Source organism: Sinocyclocheilus grahami, unplaced genomic scaffold (genome assembly GCF_001515645.1).
Source record: "Sinocyclocheilus grahami isolate Dianchi unplaced genomic scaffold, SAMN03320097.WGS_v1.1 scaffold624.1, whole genome shotgun sequence".
Classification (NCBI taxonomy): Eukaryota; Metazoa; Chordata; class Actinopteri; order Cypriniformes; family Cyprinidae; genus Sinocyclocheilus; species Sinocyclocheilus grahami.
The window spans coordinates 379,108-395,875 of record NW_015505803.1 but is presented as its reverse complement, the minus strand read 5'-3'; the positions used below and the strand labels follow the sequence as shown (position 1 = coordinate 395,875).

General features: G+C 38.3%; 1 protein-coding gene across 2 annotated transcripts in view; it reads right to left on the bottom strand.

Annotated features, from left to right (window-relative positions):
- The window catches only part of col4a1 (collagen, type IV, alpha 1), a 79,115-nt gene that overhangs the window by 16,606 nt on the left and 45,741 nt on the right, over positions 1-16,768 (bottom strand). For both annotated transcript variants that reach the window (XM_016241515.1, XM_016241514.1), the window contains 27 exons: positions 16,179-16,223; positions 15,755-15,799; positions 15,583-15,645; positions 15,382-15,435; positions 15,240-15,266; positions 14,657-14,734; positions 14,462-14,524; positions 14,319-14,354; positions 14,180-14,218; positions 13,804-13,896; positions 13,653-13,688; positions 13,234-13,293; positions 12,660-12,695; positions 12,482-12,526; positions 12,355-12,387; positions 12,140-12,200; positions 12,013-12,048; positions 11,766-11,912; positions 11,464-11,541; positions 11,299-11,382; positions 11,146-11,216; positions 10,623-10,814; positions 10,288-10,456; positions 10,112-10,204; positions 9,905-10,009; positions 9,534-9,631; positions 9,277-9,427 (listed from right to left, as the gene is read on the bottom strand). In XM_016241515.1, coding sequence (XP_016097001.1) covers positions 9,277-9,427; positions 9,534-9,631; positions 9,905-10,009; positions 10,112-10,204; positions 10,288-10,456; positions 10,623-10,814; positions 11,146-11,216; positions 11,299-11,382; positions 11,464-11,541; positions 11,766-11,912; positions 12,013-12,048; positions 12,140-12,200; positions 12,355-12,387; positions 12,482-12,526; positions 12,660-12,695; positions 13,234-13,293; positions 13,653-13,688; positions 13,804-13,896; positions 14,180-14,218; positions 14,319-14,354; positions 14,462-14,524; positions 14,657-14,734; positions 15,240-15,266; positions 15,382-15,435; positions 15,583-15,645; positions 15,755-15,799; positions 16,179-16,223 — 2,038 coding nt within the window. The remainder of the gene's footprint in view (positions 1-9,276; positions 9,428-9,533; positions 9,632-9,904; positions 10,010-10,111; positions 10,205-10,287; positions 10,457-10,622; positions 10,815-11,145; positions 11,217-11,298; positions 11,383-11,463; positions 11,542-11,765; positions 11,913-12,012; positions 12,049-12,139; positions 12,201-12,354; positions 12,388-12,481; positions 12,527-12,659; positions 12,696-13,233; positions 13,294-13,652; positions 13,689-13,803; positions 13,897-14,179; positions 14,219-14,318; positions 14,355-14,461; positions 14,525-14,656; positions 14,735-15,239; positions 15,267-15,381; positions 15,436-15,582; positions 15,646-15,754; positions 15,800-16,178; positions 16,224-16,768) is intronic.

Genomic DNA, 16,768 nt, shown 5'->3' with positions numbered 1-16,768 from the left:
CCATTAATACAGGTAACGTGTGGAGGACAGAGGAGCCTCTTAAAGAAGTTGTTACAGGTCTGTGAGAGCCAGAAATCTTGCTTGTTTGTAGGTGACCAAATACTTATTTTACCGAGGAATTTACCAATTAATTCTTTAAAAATCCTACAATGTGATTTTCTGGATTTTTTTTTCTCATTTTGTCTCTCATAGTTGAGGTATACCTATGATGAAAATTACAGGCCTCTCTCATCTTTTAAAGTGGGAGAACTTGCACAATTGGTGGCTGACTAAATACTTTTTTGCCCCACTGCACTTCATGACAAAAAATGCCAACCTGCAACTTATACAGTATAAAGTACTTCATAGATTTCACATAACTGGACATAAATTATTTAAATTGGGTTTTACTTCAGAAACATGCTCACATTGTACACAAAACACCCCAGACACATATTTTCACGCAATTTAAACAATACATTCAATTACTCCTAGTGGCTCTAACAATCACCAAGAAAACTATCCTCATGAAGGAATACCATACATATTACATCTTGGAAAAACTTGCTAATAGAATACATATCCATGGAAAACCTGTCCACTTCCATTCAAAATAATACATTAGAATTACACCCCTCTTGGTTATCTCTCATAAACTTCCAACAATCATGAATCCGCTGACCTTTTTTGTCTGAAGCCATCGTCAACGATACACCTTCATCAATATTTAAGCAAGATTGGGGGAGGGGGCTTATGAGGAGGTAGCAACACTGACTAATATAAAACCCAATTAAACACTTATAAAAGATTAATTAATCTCTCTCTCTCTATGACTTTCTCCCCTCTTCTTTTTTCCCTCTCTCTCTCTCTTCCTGCCTCTGGGCCCCAGTTGGCTGTGGCATCTCAGTCCCAGTCCTGTGTGGTTCAGATTAGTTGTGGGTGGGTGTGATGTGGGGCCGGAGACCTTGTACCACCAGCTTCACTCTTAAAAATAAAGGTGCTTCACGATGCCATAGAAGAACCATTTTGTGTAAATGGTTCCATTAAAAACCTTTAACATCTGAAGAACCTTTCTGTTTCACAAAAGCTTCTTTGTGGCGTAAGAAGGTTCTTCAAATTACAAAAAAGGTAAGAAAGAGATGATTCTTTAAAGAATCTTTGACTGAATGGTTCTTTCTGGAACCAAAAATGGTTCTCCTATGGCATCGCTGTGAAGAACCTTTTAACCCTTTATAGGGCACTCATTGAAATGCTTGGAAATTCAAAATTTCAACCCTGCAGTGTTATTGGAGGCTATTACAAGGCTTTTGAACTTTTGTGACTTTAAAAAATATATATTTTTAATGTTAGCGGCTGGCAGCTTCACCCTGAAGATCATGCAAAAGACAGAGCTCATAAAGCCAGCAGCCTCGCTCTGCTGATAACATCTCCCTCTCAGCCTATCGATCTCCAGTTTCCAGGGGGCCTTTGTTTCCACCCTGAGTTTGCCACAGGACACCAGAAGTGACAAAAGATTGACACAAGCACCTCGAAATTAACTGCTGCTGGCCTATTAACAAGCCAACAGCACATATTGGCAAGAGTGAAATTCTTCTGAAAACAATGGAGGAGAGGGGGAGGGTGAGAGAGAGAGAGAGAGCACAGCAAAACAAGCCGCTTAATCTTTTCTCTTATCTCGCAACTGTTGTGAGCCCTTCCAGGCAATTTTCTATTCAGGCTATTGATTTTTATCACCTCTTCTAAACCTCTATGACAGATTATTTTTCAAAGACTAAAGCAACTTTTCCCACTTCTGCGACCCATTTATTGCTTCAAATGAATGATAAATAGAGAAAAAGTTTCAACTATTATGCTGAAAAACTCTCTGTTTTTGATTAATCCTCCTGGAGCAGATTAGCTGATTCCCCTGTGTTCCCCCCCCCCCCCCCCCCCCCAAAAAAGGGTATATATTTAAAATATAAGACACAGATATAAAACATAAATAAACACATAAAACATATATAAACTTCATAGAATATTTATTTAAGAACATTTTTTCTTTTATTTAGGAACATTTCTTCTTTTTCATGTGTCAAAATCACTTAGGCAACTACTTCTTTGATGAAAAGTGGATATATACAAAAATATAAGACATACATAAAATAATAAAAAGTATTTATTAAAACATTTATAAACTTAATAGTATATTTATTTAGGAAATTCTTTTCTTTTCTTTTTCTTTTTTTTTTCTTTTTCACGTGTCACAATTCGAGTCCAGTCACTTAGGCAACTGCTTCATGGTACTCAATAAAGCAGTTGCGTTCATCATTGAGGCACGGAGAACCTTCCAGACCCTGTAGACCATAGTATTTTCCGCTTCCTGCTGCAGTACTTGCAGGTCTAGCTGTTGGTGTAGACAGCTGCAAAAGAAAAGTAAGTTTTTGAGTCAATATCAAGCACACTTTGAATTACTTGTGAATAAAAAAACAGTAACAGTAAAGTGCAGATCTGAAAACATAGAATATTGACATATAAACTGTAAATATATTATAAGAAGTGAAAAATAGCACTAGTAAGTAGGAATGCACGGATACCACTTTTCCCAGTACTCGCCCGATACGATACTTTTATTTTTGGTACTTGCCGATACCGAGTACCGATACCAATATTTTCATTGCATTTGTACATTTTTTAAATATTGGGTACAGAAACCAAAAGAGTATGTATAATGTTAGTTGGTTAACTTCATTTATCAAATAGATAGTCAAACCTAAATTTATTCAACATTTCTCACATTATATTCGCTATAGTTTAGAAAATGGTAATAAAATATGACAAGAACTCATACTGTGTTAAACTGTGTCAGAACAAATTCAGCTTGATAATGTCAGATAACTTTGATAGAAAGGTATGTAATGGATTACAATAAACCAAAAATGATTCATACAGCTGTCAATATTTACACAACTATAAATACTTTGTCGGGTGACCCTTAGCCTTAATGACAGCCTGTAGTCTCCTGGGCATGCTGTCAACCAGCTTCATGCAAACCTGAACTTCAGTTTTTTCCCCAATTTTTGGGCCCAGATTTGTATAAATTTTACTGGTAGTCCACTGTATGAAGAATTTTTGGGTATAATATATCACAGTTTATACACAGTAGTTTATTTTGCTATCCTCACTTTACATAAATGAACTATAGTGTCCTGCACCCACTAGTAAAAAAATATCAAACATTATATCTGGTCTCTGAATAATTTTTGGTTTGACTGTATATCCTTCTGTTATTTTCAAACTTAATCATGCCCATTAAAATGTATTTTACAAGTTTTTGTTACTTTCACTGTTCATTTTTTCTCTCTCTATGGTAGCCTACATCATCTTTAATTTAATAGCATTAGAGCTGCTCCATTGCAGCGGCTTAGTACTGTAATCACGTGATTTGCTGTAAAAATGCAGGGAACCACTCGCTATAAATCTCCTAACTGTGATATTTTCATAAATAGAAGTCACGTTTTTTTAATCTGAAACGTGCAGCGATTTATTTTCCAAAGCCACTCATATAATGCAGAAACACTCGTGAAGCAAGCAAAACACGCGCAACGTGCACATGTATTTGTACCGTGCAGAATGAGAGGACAGTAGTACAGCCTAGTGCATTTCACACAGGCTGTTAGTTTCACTTTCGCCAGAAAGTCGTGTATGCTTAAGGGTAAAAATAAATGATGTTTATAGTGAATGCCCCTATAAATTGTCTTATATTTATGATTTAGTTTTAATCCAAATGATGCGTGCTAAGTGAGCGAACATCAATAAAGATCACACAAAAGTGCGCGTGCTCTCTCTCTCTCTCTTTCCCTCCCTCCCTACCATTAAGTAACTTGTGCATTGTTTTACTTCTTTTTGACATATCCAACCGAACTACAAACTTTCCAGTGATGTCTGTGAGAAAGGGAAATTCGCTCGACAAGCTTCATCTGCGCCGCCGTGCACTCAATCCACTCAGCGTGCTTTGCTTACCAGCTGGCGCAAATCAGCTATACAGGCATTAATACAGAATGTTTTATATTCATTGCATACATATACTTTGTAGACATCTTTAATCTCTAATAATTCCATTCTGCTGTCAGTGTTTCTTTGTCTGAATATGGCACGTAACACATGCTGTGTGGCATCGGCATTTGGTATCGGGGCATTTTAACAAGTACGAGTACAAGAGCTCAGTATCGGTGCATCCCTACTAGTAAGTACTGGTGGTACCACTTATTTTAGCGGTAATAATGCTCACAGTAAAAAATAAACTCCAATATATGCCATAATAACATAAACTGGGTTAGTAGTAAAAATTATAATAATAACAAAAAACTGTTGTAAGTTAAACATATTTCACTATTTATGGCTTGATAATTTCAATAAATGGCTTAAGTTTCCCACTGGATCACTAACCTGTGGCAACATTCAATGCACTATTGAGTACTACTGTCCTACATTATAATGCATTAAGAGAAAAATAGCACTATAAGTACTGGTGAAACCACTTATTTTAGCAGAAATAAGTCTCACAGTAAAATGAACACTAATGTATGCCATTTAAGTACAATAAAACTATTATAAGGTCATAAAACTGACCAAAATTACACATATTTCACTATTTATGGCTTGATCATTTCAATAAATGGCTTAAGTTTTTCACTGGATCACTGTATAATGTTATATCAACCTGTGAAAACATTCAATGCACTATTAAATACTATTGTCCTATGTTATAATGCATTATTTGTAAAAAAAAAAAATGACCTAAGCATGGCTCACTAGATGCATCGGGCGTATATCTAAAAATGGTCACTCTGTCGCTTGCGCTAGTTTTACCTGAACCTGAACTTGAACTGAACTTATGATTAAATATGATCAAATACCATCTTTCATGTCCAACTTTCACAAATTTCTAGAAATCCTACGCAAACAACAGCTATCTCAACATTTAACACAACTATTCAACCATGTAATGTGTGAGTTTCATTAACTTACCATTGTTTGTTTTGATGCTATTTCCATATTTGTGGGAGTAGGTAGGAGCGTAAATCCGTACTTTACAAGATCCGGAAGGACACTGAAGTTTGAAATGCCCCAGGCAACTCCTGATTGGTCAGATGCCATGGTGTCACTATCTGTGACGTAGACTGATATCTGTTGATTGGCTGGGAGAAATCCACGTGCTTAAACGAGCTCACGGAGAGGCATGTAAACGCTATTGTGAATGGTCGATTAAGTTACCAAATATGGTTCTTTGCCTGATAAAGGGTTAAGCACCTTTATTTTTAAGAGTGTTGTACCAGCTTTGCCATAGATTTCTTGCCTCTGGCTGGTTCAGCACTACATGTCTTGCTTTTTTAATGTTTCACAGATGATATACATACATTTATTGGAGCATAAACAAGGGAAAGAAGGGGAAGAAAAGAGGGAAAGAAAAGAGAGAGGAGGGAAAAGAGGAAGAGAAAGGGGAAAGAAAAATAATTATACATACACACATATATATATCACACACAGGGTAAATGTGACGTGGGTATGGTGGCCTGAGTTTTGCACTGGGCTGGTTCTACGCTGCACGTCACGTTATTTTTAATGCATCACACACTAGTTGACACATATACGTCTATCACGAATTTAACAATAAATGTAGGAAAACGGAAAGGAAAAAGAAAGAAAAAATAATAATAATGGGGGTCTATCTTATGCCATGCTCACGGAGAGCCCAGAGGCAGCCTTATAATACCTTACCATATTAATGTTGCTGGTGTCGTTATTACTACTACTACTACTACTATTATTATTATTATTATTATTATTATCATTATTATTATTACTATTTGTCTTCTTCTTGATCCTCCAACCTCCCCCTCGTTCCTGATGAAATTAGTTTATTGTTAATATTGTTATTATTGCTACAATTACTAATACTATTATTATTGCTATTTGTCATCTTCCTCATCCTCCAACTTTCCCCTAATTTCTGATTAATTGAGTTCATTATTATTATTGCTACTACTATTATTTATCACCTCCCTCCATCCTCCAATTTTTGTTATTAATACTATTATTATCATCATTATTATTATTGTCATCATTATTATTATTGTTGTTTGTATTATTGTTATGTCTGTTGTAATTTTCTACATGTTCCTTTGTTTATATACCACACCCAGTTACACTTACACACACACTCACGCAAATCATGTTGGCTGTCATGTATGTTTTGGTTATTTTATATTTGATTTGTCACCTGTAAATAGTATATCTGTGTAGCGTCTGGACCACTCAAACACACAATATATATTTTGTTAGCTAGATTTAACAAATACTCTGTAACACCCCAGGAAGCCGAACAGGCCCCTGGTTCCATGGCAACCCTGACACTCGATACATTTACGACCTCCTGGAATTCAGGTGAAGAAAATCGCTTCCTTGCCCATAAGGAAAATCCACAAGGGAAGGACTTTTCTTTGCTAATTAATTAATAGGAAAACCTTTCTTTGAATGAACACACATGATCCTTCAGGTCATTGGGTATATTATTGTCATCGTGTATTTTGTCTTTGAAATTGTATACTGTTATGCAGGCTTATAATCGAAACACACTCCTGTCAGCTTACATATATATAACCCTTATAAACCCTTGTTTAGTATCTATGAATTTGTATTCGGATGATCTAATTGAGAGTGTATATTGTATGTTTACACCTACGCAACATATTAGTGTTCTAAGAGTCTTTAGTAAGTTTTTATCCAAGTTTCATATGCAAATTACCATGTTTTCAAACAAAGGGCCATAAAAACGCCCCAGTATCTCAGAACTCACACTTGAGATTCCGGACTTCCTCATTGGACAAGCCCATCTTGCGAGGCTTGAATCTTTGCAGGCTTTAAAGGCCACACTTCATGTGACCCGCCCAGTCGGTGGTTTGTTGAATTTCTGAGAAGATGTGAGAAAAACGCACTCCAGGACATCTTGAGATTTGTACCAGGCTTTCGGCCTCGATTTGTCAATTTCACCAAGATCCTCTGACTCAAACTGGTTCTTTTCCCTCAACCAACTTCAGCAAAGATCTTGGGCCTTAAGATTGCATCAGGAATCTCTTTCAGACAGACGAGACTCGCAAGTATCAAACTTAGTCTTATTAATTGATACATTAAGTATCAGTTGCACCTTTTTACAAAGGTGTGTTTGAACTAAGAATCTGACATTTCCCTCAGGCGTAGATCTGCTGAATATGCAAATGTTTCAATAACTTCATGTTCTTATTTTCGCTTCTCTTTAAAGGGTTAAGCTTTAACCCTTTCCTATACAAACTGTGTGTGTGTGTGTGTGTGTATGTGTATGTTAGACCAGTTTATGTGTTTATGTAGTATGTTAGACTAGTTTAAGTGTTTATGCAGTTAATAAAACCTTACTTGTATCACACTTGACGTGGTTCATTGTTTGCTTATAACTGGAGTCACTTAATCATGCAGATTTATGCTACAAGCTTTTGTAGAATTGTACAGTAAGAAAGTTATTTTCCTTGACCAGGAAATTAACGTTCTTAGAATTGACAAGACAGTTGACCCTGAGAGGTCAGCTAAATATTTACAGCGGATCTAAATATTCATAATTAATTATAACTAGTTATGATTAATTATTCATATTTCCTCATGAGCTGATTCGTTACAATCTGTTTGCATAATAAAAATAAAATAAAAATTCTGGGAGCTCTTTGGCAAGGCAGAGGTCGCGTTGGCCAACCTCCTCCTTTACACTTTTCCCCCGATCGCACTCATCCCTCAGGTAATCAGGCGGGTCAGGGAACAAGAACACAAGGTTCGTTCTCTTGATGGCCCTGCTCTGGAGAAACCAGCATTGGTTCTCAGAGCTGTCTCAGCTGCTCGTAGCAGCCCCATGGCCCATTCCCCTGAGGCGGGATCTCCTCTCTCAGGTGAACAGGACAATATGGTTGTGGGCTCTGCACCTCTGGCCTCTCGATGGTAGCCTGCAAACCTCCCCAGGTGTGTTCTAAACACTATTTCTCAGGCTAGAGCTCTGTCTACAAGACACCTCTATGCCCTTAAATGGTCTGTTTTCTCTGCCTGGTGCACAACCCGCAAAGACCCAACCTCCTGCGACATATCAGTGACATTGTCCTTCCTGCAAGAGCTGCTGGATAAGGGACGCTTACCATCTACGCTCAAGGTCTATGTAGCAACTATAGCGGCATCCCATGCTCCTATAGCCAATTGGTGGGCAGGAACAACTTAGTTGTCTGTTTTTTGAAGGGATCCAGGAGGCTGAATCCGCCTCGCCCCCTCACTGTCCCTACATGGGATCTGCCCACTGTTCTGAGGGCTCTAAAGGGCCCTCCCATTGAGCCGCTACAGTCTACTGACCTTCAGTCCTTGTTGCTTCATGGACATAGTTTTTAAATATACTGCACGAACCTACGGCCGTGCAGTTGCACTACGTTATTAAAAAAGGCTTCAGTTTAGGAGAAAAAATGACTTTTTTCCCATAGCTTCTTAGCGATGCAGTACTCATTCCCATATCTCAGGGAACTGAGGTTAATGTTAGTAACCAAGTACGATTTCCGCTCAACAGCTCAAGAAGATCTGACAGTTTCTTGTCCAGGCGTTTGTCATTACAAGAATGAACTACTGCAATGCTCTATTGTCCTTCAAGCATGCACAATACAACCTATGCAAAGTATTTAGAACATGACTAGTCTTCAGTCAGAGGGCCTTTCACATAATTTCCCATTGCTTTAGAGCACTTTTCAACTTGTTTTCCACCCTGTTTGTCAGCTTTTCAAAACACAGTGAAAGTTCACCAGACAGTTTGCATTATCTGCAATGACTGGATGATTTTGAAAATCATCCGTCTCACCCAATGTTTGGTTGGTGTGCTGTCCTTAAAGAAATTTGTAATTGCCAAATTTTTTATGCCCAAATTTTCCCAGAAGATCAAACTGGTCGTGGTTTACGCTTAAATGAGACTGGAACCTAGGGTCATGTTCCTTAGTTCTTCAACTTATTTATATTAACCAAGAGTTTCCCCAGACAGTTAATTTTTGTAAAGCCACAACAAATCTTTTTCTACTTTTGGCAATGCATCAGTAAAACCACCAGGATATTTTTCAAATGCACTCTTTTGTTCACAACTTCCGAACTAAATTACAATGAACAAAATTGTCTGTTAAAAGTTTCTTAGTCAGCTCTAAAGGAAGTACTTTCAGAACATCTGGTAAATAATCTATTCAAAAGTATTATGTGAAGCCAACACAGTAAATGTACCTTTGGTTCCCTGTAGTCCAGTTGGCCCAGTACTTCCCTCAGTTCCAGGAACCCCTGGCATTCCAGGATTACCCTTCTCCCCTGGAAATCCTGGCAATCCTGGCTGACCTATGGTACCTTTAGGACCAGGAAGACCCCTGCCAGGTTCACCCTGTATATGATATAGTTTAGGGTCAATGAAAAAGTGATATAATTTTTTACCCTTTTTTATACAACCATAATACGTGAAAAAGTCTAAATGACATCCACCATCATACTTTTTGCCCAGATGTCCCTGCACGACCAGGCAAGCCATCCTGACCTGGTTGACCAGGCTCTCCTGGAATCCCAGCAGGACCTGGAATCCCAGAGTATCCTAGAAGAGGGAAAGATGGACAGTTAGAAAGGTGATAGAGTCTAGATTAGATCATTTAAACTAATTTGACACCCATTTATGCAAAAGTAATTCTCACTACAGTCAGCCAGAATAAAGACTAACATGTGAATTCATGGAAACCTATAATATTTGCCACTATAGCTCTTTTATCAATTATGAACTTTAAGGTTTAATAGTTAAATGTGCAGGGTATTAGTGCATTTCACCTTAAGAAAAATTTTGACACTTATAGACACTATATATGGTACTTGCCTTTTGGTCCTGGGTGCCCAGGAATGCCGATTCCTGGCGGTCCAGGGTCACCTTTGTCTCCTGGGAGTCCTGAAACTCCACGTTCACCTGGAAAACCTGTGTCACCTGAGTGATAAAGTGAAAGAGACGTCAGTACAACCAGCTCTGCATCAGAGCACTGAGTCCAATTTTTGAGCAGGATGACACGTTAGCATAACCTGAATTTACCTTGAAGTCCAGGTCTGCCAGTCTCTCCACGAAGTCCTGGGGAACCCTGAGGTCCAGGTAAACTTATAGTTTTACCAGCTTCACCTTTAGCTCCTACAAAGATATTTGAGATTGTGATTGTTTTAAAGAACAATGACAACCAGTGGATAAGCACATTTTTTATCTAAATCACTGACCTGGTAATCCTGGCCTTCCTGGTGCACCAGGCAAACCTGCTGAGCCTTTTTCACCAGGTTCACCTGGCCGACCTATGCCTGAAAGACCTGGGGGACCTCTCTCACCCGGAGGACCGAGAAGACCACGATCTCCATCCAGGCCACGATCACCCTTAATACCAAATCTAGCCTAATCACATAAAAAAGATTTATGAATCAAAACAGCAGTTAGTCCATGGTTAATAAAATATTGCAGTATAGATTTTGGGATTCAGATACATTGTAAATTAGATGTAAAAGTGAATTCAGCTATTTGCCAAGCCTGTTTTGGTGGATCTTTCAGACTTTGTACTCACAGGCTCTCCCTTTGGTCCAGGCTGCCCTGGCTGGCCATCTTTCCCTGAGAACCCATCAACACCTGGAAACCCTCTGTCTCCAGTAGTACCAGGTAAACCCTTATCTCCTTTCAGCCCTGGAGCCACAAAGACATCACCAGGCTCACCTTGAGCACCAGGGGCACCCATTAAACCTGAAGAGCCACCTTGACCCTAAAGTTGAAGGACAAGCAAAAAGAAAGGTACAATTTATATTGACAGGATTCTGTAGTGTTTACAGCCACATTTATATTGGTCACCAAGGGCGCCGTAATGGAGGGGAAGGTTAGGACGATTCCAAGGTAGAGGGGACCCGTACATGATTTCTACGAAGGGGGAAAGGAGCGTGAAGGGGCACGAGTAAATATGCTCTTCTTGGGGTCCAGAAACCATGGTGGCACCCCTGGTGGGTACAGTGCATTACTGATGCATTTGTGTCCAGGGTGCCACAAAAAACTGACATACTAAGTAATACATGTTTAATTAGGATGGAAAATATACATACAGGAATTCCAGCAGGCCCAGGAGGTCCTGTCACTCCCTTCACTCCTTTACTCCCCGCTTGTCCGGGATAACCTAAAATGAAAACATCCAGCGTGATGCATAATCTCAGAAAGAACAAACATACCAAAACAAAGCCTTGCTCACTGCTTCTCACCTTGCTGACCCTTTGGCCCTGGAGGACCAAGCAAACCTGGTGGCCCGAAAACAGTGCACTCTGTGCATGTTTCACCTTGATCACCTGAAAGAGCAGAAAAACTCAAATTTTGATAAAAACCAAAAAACTACAGTAAACAAATGGATGATTGAATGACCTCCTCACCTTTCTGTCCTATCTCTCCTTGCAACCCAGGAGGTCCAGGAGGGCCTTGAGCTCCTTTTTTAATATTACAGTCTTCATCTAAAATAGAAATAACAACACCAGTGACACTTTGGAATGGACAATCAAAGGAACCACACAAGAATCTTTATATGTTTTGTCTCCTCACTACTAGCCTTTCACCCAATGGATTTAGTGAATATGTATATCTCAAGTCTCTCTTTACGATGACATGGTCACTCCATTCTTTCCATGAGTTTTTATGATATTACAGCAACAGTTATTTTTGTTTAAGAGGTTCTTACTGATCTGTCCTGGCGGTCCAGGGGGGCCAGGTTGTCCATCAGCTCCTCTTGGACCTTCAAGAGACAGTCCATAAACTCCTTTATCGCCCTTCTGGCCAATCTCTCCAGGGAAGCCAGGAAGTCCAGGAGGACCAGGAATATACCGGCCTGCAATAAACCATGATAATTAAGAAAAAGGATAATTTTTGTAAACTACTACATTATGCCAACCTAATTCTAACAATTAATCAGAGTGTGCTTTTCTCACCTGGGGGACCAGGATCTCCACGTTCTCCTGGATAACCTGATGAATGAAGAAAACAGATGAACAAATAAAGACACTGCAGAATTCGACAGGACAACCGGATACTGACAAGACATTATGCAGACATCACCTGTCTCTCCTTCTGCTCCAGGGGGGCCAGAAGGACCAGGAGGGCCAGGACGACCACCACCCTGTAAGATAAATATTATAATTAGCCAAGACCAGTCCATAAGATTGTTCTAAGTGAATCAGGTGCGTAAGTAGTGTGTTGCTTTGATAGTCTTCAGTAGAGTTTCAGTACAGCAAGCATTATCTTAGTTTTTATGGAGTTGGATAACCACTTACATAACCTGGTGGTCCTCGTTCTCCTTTGTCCCCCTAACATGAACAAAAGTCATAATAGAAATAAATGAAATAAAAAAATGTATATGTTTAGAGGCACATCGTGACTTTTCAAGAAGTATTTTCTTACCTTAAAGCCATCAAAGCCAGGAGTACCAGGGAAGCCCCGATCCCCCTATCACAATCAAAGTGATTTCAAAAAAATCTGATTAAAGTATTTGAAATAAGAGAGTATGACTAACTACAATCAAATTTAACAAAAACACATTGCTGATGAGATCTGAAGTCACTGTTCAAGATCACCATACCTTTTCTCCATTCTGTGCCTCTTTCCCTGGTTTCCCCTTTGAAAACATAAAGTGAAGTTCAGATTTCACATAATATAAAATACTATCATATGATGAGATAGTAGGTCAACAATCATTTCTAATAAAAAACAAGATGTACAGTGAGGCCTAAAATACACTTTATGGCTTAAATGAATATGTTTATTATATGATTATTAACCTTGAAATAGTGCACAAAGTAAATGAGTGACATTGATAATGTGGCTCTTTGTACAGAGGTTCAAGATGCTCTATGAAGATGATCATCAAGTTTTATGCAAACTTGTGGAGTTCATGCAGCTTGAGTGCTGCAGTCTAAAGCAAAAGTGGGACAAAGCAAATACTACAGCTTTCTCAAACTTTTTAAATTTTCTTCAGACAAACCTTTAACTTGTTGTGCTGACAATATAATTAATAAGTAAAAAATAATAATTATTATTAAAATAGAAAAGCACTTTTCACTAGCGGTGTATGAAATTATAAGAGTTAAAGCTGACTAATTTATGCTAAGTGTATTTAATAAGTAAATATTTGTGTTGTTGTACAGGTCACTTACGATTGGCCCTGGTGGTCCTGGTTCACCTTTCATTCCATGTTGATGTGGTGCACAAAAACCCTTGGAAATGAGGGCAAAGGCAAAATTAATTGTTTTTGCTATCCCCTTTTTCACAATACATATAATTTCAAAGCAGCTATCATTAGACAAACTCAGAAAGTCGAAGATTTAAACAACGGTTACATTTTGTTTTGCAGGTCAGACATGCACATACACACACATACGTGTATTATTATTATTATTAGTAGTAGTAGTAGTAGTATGTATGTATGTAATTACAAACTTGTATGATGTTATAATATATTTTAATATATACAAAATGTATAATAGAATTTCTAATATTATTATAATTATAGAATTGATTCGGTACAATGTGGTTATATTTGTATTTGAGTCCATAATTTTGTGCTGCCACTTACCCTTTCCCCTTTCTCTCCTTTAGAGCCTATTTCACCCTGGAAAATATGCAAGACACATGGAACACTGAACAATGTAACTTAAATATAAGAAATGTAGCCCCCACGTATCTGGACACTTAAAACACATGTAAAAATATTGATGATACCATACCGGTGTTCCAGGAATATAAATTGTTGTTCCAGGGCCTTCATGTTCCTCTGATCTCCCTGGTGGACCAGGGGGACCGGTTAAACCTTTTTCTCCCTGAAAAAAGAAACAGGACGTGATTATGATAATTAGTGAGGCTAAACTTGTAAAGATGCCAATCAGCTTTGGTGATGCAACAGGTGGGGGCTGCAAATTGGGTACAGAGTTCGATGCTTATGCTTATTGTTTGTATCATATTGTCAGCTTCCAGTCATGTTCATTAGCAGGAAGTACTTAGGCAGATCTAGTTTATTACTTTGTGTTTGCCTGGCTGAAGCATATGCTGCGAGTGCCATAGGTTCTAATGCCAGATGTTTTTTTTGAACCCGTGGTTCCTCACCTTTTGTCCTTTCTCACCCTCAAACGTCAGCTTGTCACCCTACAACAAGGACAGTTAAGACAGACTCTGGTCTTTTCACTAAGTCTAGACCCAAATGTTATCAAATTTTCAAAAGATTTCAGATAAGTGGAACAGTTACCGGCTCTCCCTTTTGGCCAGGTTCACCAGGCCTTCCCTTCAAAGAAAAATTGCATGGTGTGAGATTCAGGAGCAAGTTCACTGGTGTTGGTTTGTTGTGCCTTAGGCTACAATTTAATTTAGATCGTTTAACTTTAGACTTACTGGAGGTGCCATTGGTCCAGGTGGGCCGATTAGCCCTTGTTGTCCAGGATTACCTATTAGTCCCTAAAAAAGAAGATAATAAGATAGAGTTTGGAAACAATGGTACATGTTAACGTATACAGACAAGACAGGAAGATATAAACGGTAAATGCATATGTTCAACATTAACACAAAGAGGTGCATTAAAATCCTTACTGGTGAACCAGGTTGTCCTGGCAAGCCCCTGTCTCCTTTTTGAGGGATGGGTACTCCAATATTACCACCTGGATCTCCCTATGAGAGGAAAATATGAGCGCACACAAACTTCACTCCACCATTTTCAAAACACGTCAATAACTAATGATCTATACTACTTAACATGAATGCTTTTTTTCATTATTAATATTATATTATATCATTAGTGATGTCTTCTACCATATTACCACCATTTTATAAAAGCAACTATGCACTCAAGGCTGTATGTTATATTGATTTTACCATGGTTACAATTGTTTTAGACACTCTTCATGCTTCACGTTGTGCTTTCATTGTGTTTTTTTTTTTTTTTTTTCAACCAGCTTTATATTGTAGTATAGGTAAATGATTAATGTGTACTCTTTTTCCATGTTACTGCACCCAGATATTAAAAAAACATGTGTTTCTGCTTCATATACAGTCAAGTGTAATTAAAAGCCAATGGTGAATTGCCTCTTTAAGAACACCCCATACTTGTGGTAAAATCACTGTAATATATGGCCGTTCATGACTTGGCAAAACTAAGTTAGAATGTGCTCTGTACCTTTACTCCCTTCAAACCTGGAATGCCCTGAGAAAGATTCAGAATAATATTTGTTAAGTTGGGAATCTTTTGTTGAACTGGATTAACAATATATAGTGGCGTATAACACATAATGTTACACATGACATAAAACTACTCGTACCGGTGGTCCCTGCACTCCCAGAACCCCTGGAATTCCGTCAAAACCACGCTCCCCCTGCAAAACAAAAAAATAAATCCTCTATTCAAACCCACTCGGGATATTCTGAATAATTTAAGACTGTTGAAGTAGTGGCTCATCCCAATAGGCTCACTTTGCATTTTAAGGATTAAAAAATTCATAAAAACAACAAACATGGTGTACCTTTGTTCCATTGCAGCCTGGGATTCCATGAGGTCCTGGTGCACCTTCTAGACCTGGAAGACCCTGCGGAAAATTAAAGCAATAGCAGAAACATACAGAGATGCAGAAAGTTTATGTTTTCCTAAAATTTATTAATGATGATCCATTTTCTTTGAAAAGAAGTTCAACTTACTGGAATACCTGGGCGTCCTGGGAAACCAGCCACACCGGTTGGGCCCTACACGAAGAAAAATGTCTATGATAAATAATGCTGTAAAAGGTAATTGTACAGTGGGTACGGAAAGTATTTTCAGTTTTTCTTTTTTAATAAATCTGCAAAAATGTCAACAATTCTGTGTTTTTCTGTCAATATGGGGTGCTGTGTGTACATTAATGAGGAAAAAAAAATTTACTTAAATGATTTTAGCAAATGGCTGCAATATAACAAAGAGTGAAAAATTTAAGGGGGTCTGAATACTTTCCGTACCCACTGTATATACAGTGTTATAGTGTTGCTATTATGTAAAATTAATTAATTTTTTATTTAGCTGCCTTACAGAATATGACTATATTATAACATACAATATTTATTTAGCATGATATTTATGGACACTTACTCTGTTTCCTTTAAGTCCTGGAGCTCCTGGCTCCCCTGAATCTCCCTGGGGGAACACAGAAAAACATATTGAAAGAACACTGCAATTCATGTTTGATTTTGCTAATTTGCATTTGCTAATTAAGGTCATTACTTAGTTAGTCGCCTTGCTGTTATAACTATACATACATATAGGGTTATGTATAGCTATAACAGCAAAGTGTTTGTCACCATTTGTAAAATGGTTGGTACCCTCAGGCACGGGGCCCTGTTGCATCCCCCTCCTCAGGATGGCCCTGGCTGCTGCTGTTGGTTTTTGCTGTAGTTGTAGATTATTGTTGCTGCTGCTGCAAAGCAAGTACAGGAACTTGCTGCCAATACGGTGCTGAGAGTATTTCAGACATACTGCTGCTACACAAGTAGCATATATAATAACCCGTAGCAGATCTATACAAGTGGAGCTGGGGAAGGTGGAGTGTTTCAGAGGAACTCTGAAAGCGCACTGCGAACTGCTCTAGTGAATGCTAACCAGCTATTTAAATGTAAAGCAGTAAGCTAATTGGCTGCATATGCAACATGAACCAACTTGACATTCGTCATGTACAGTTTCAC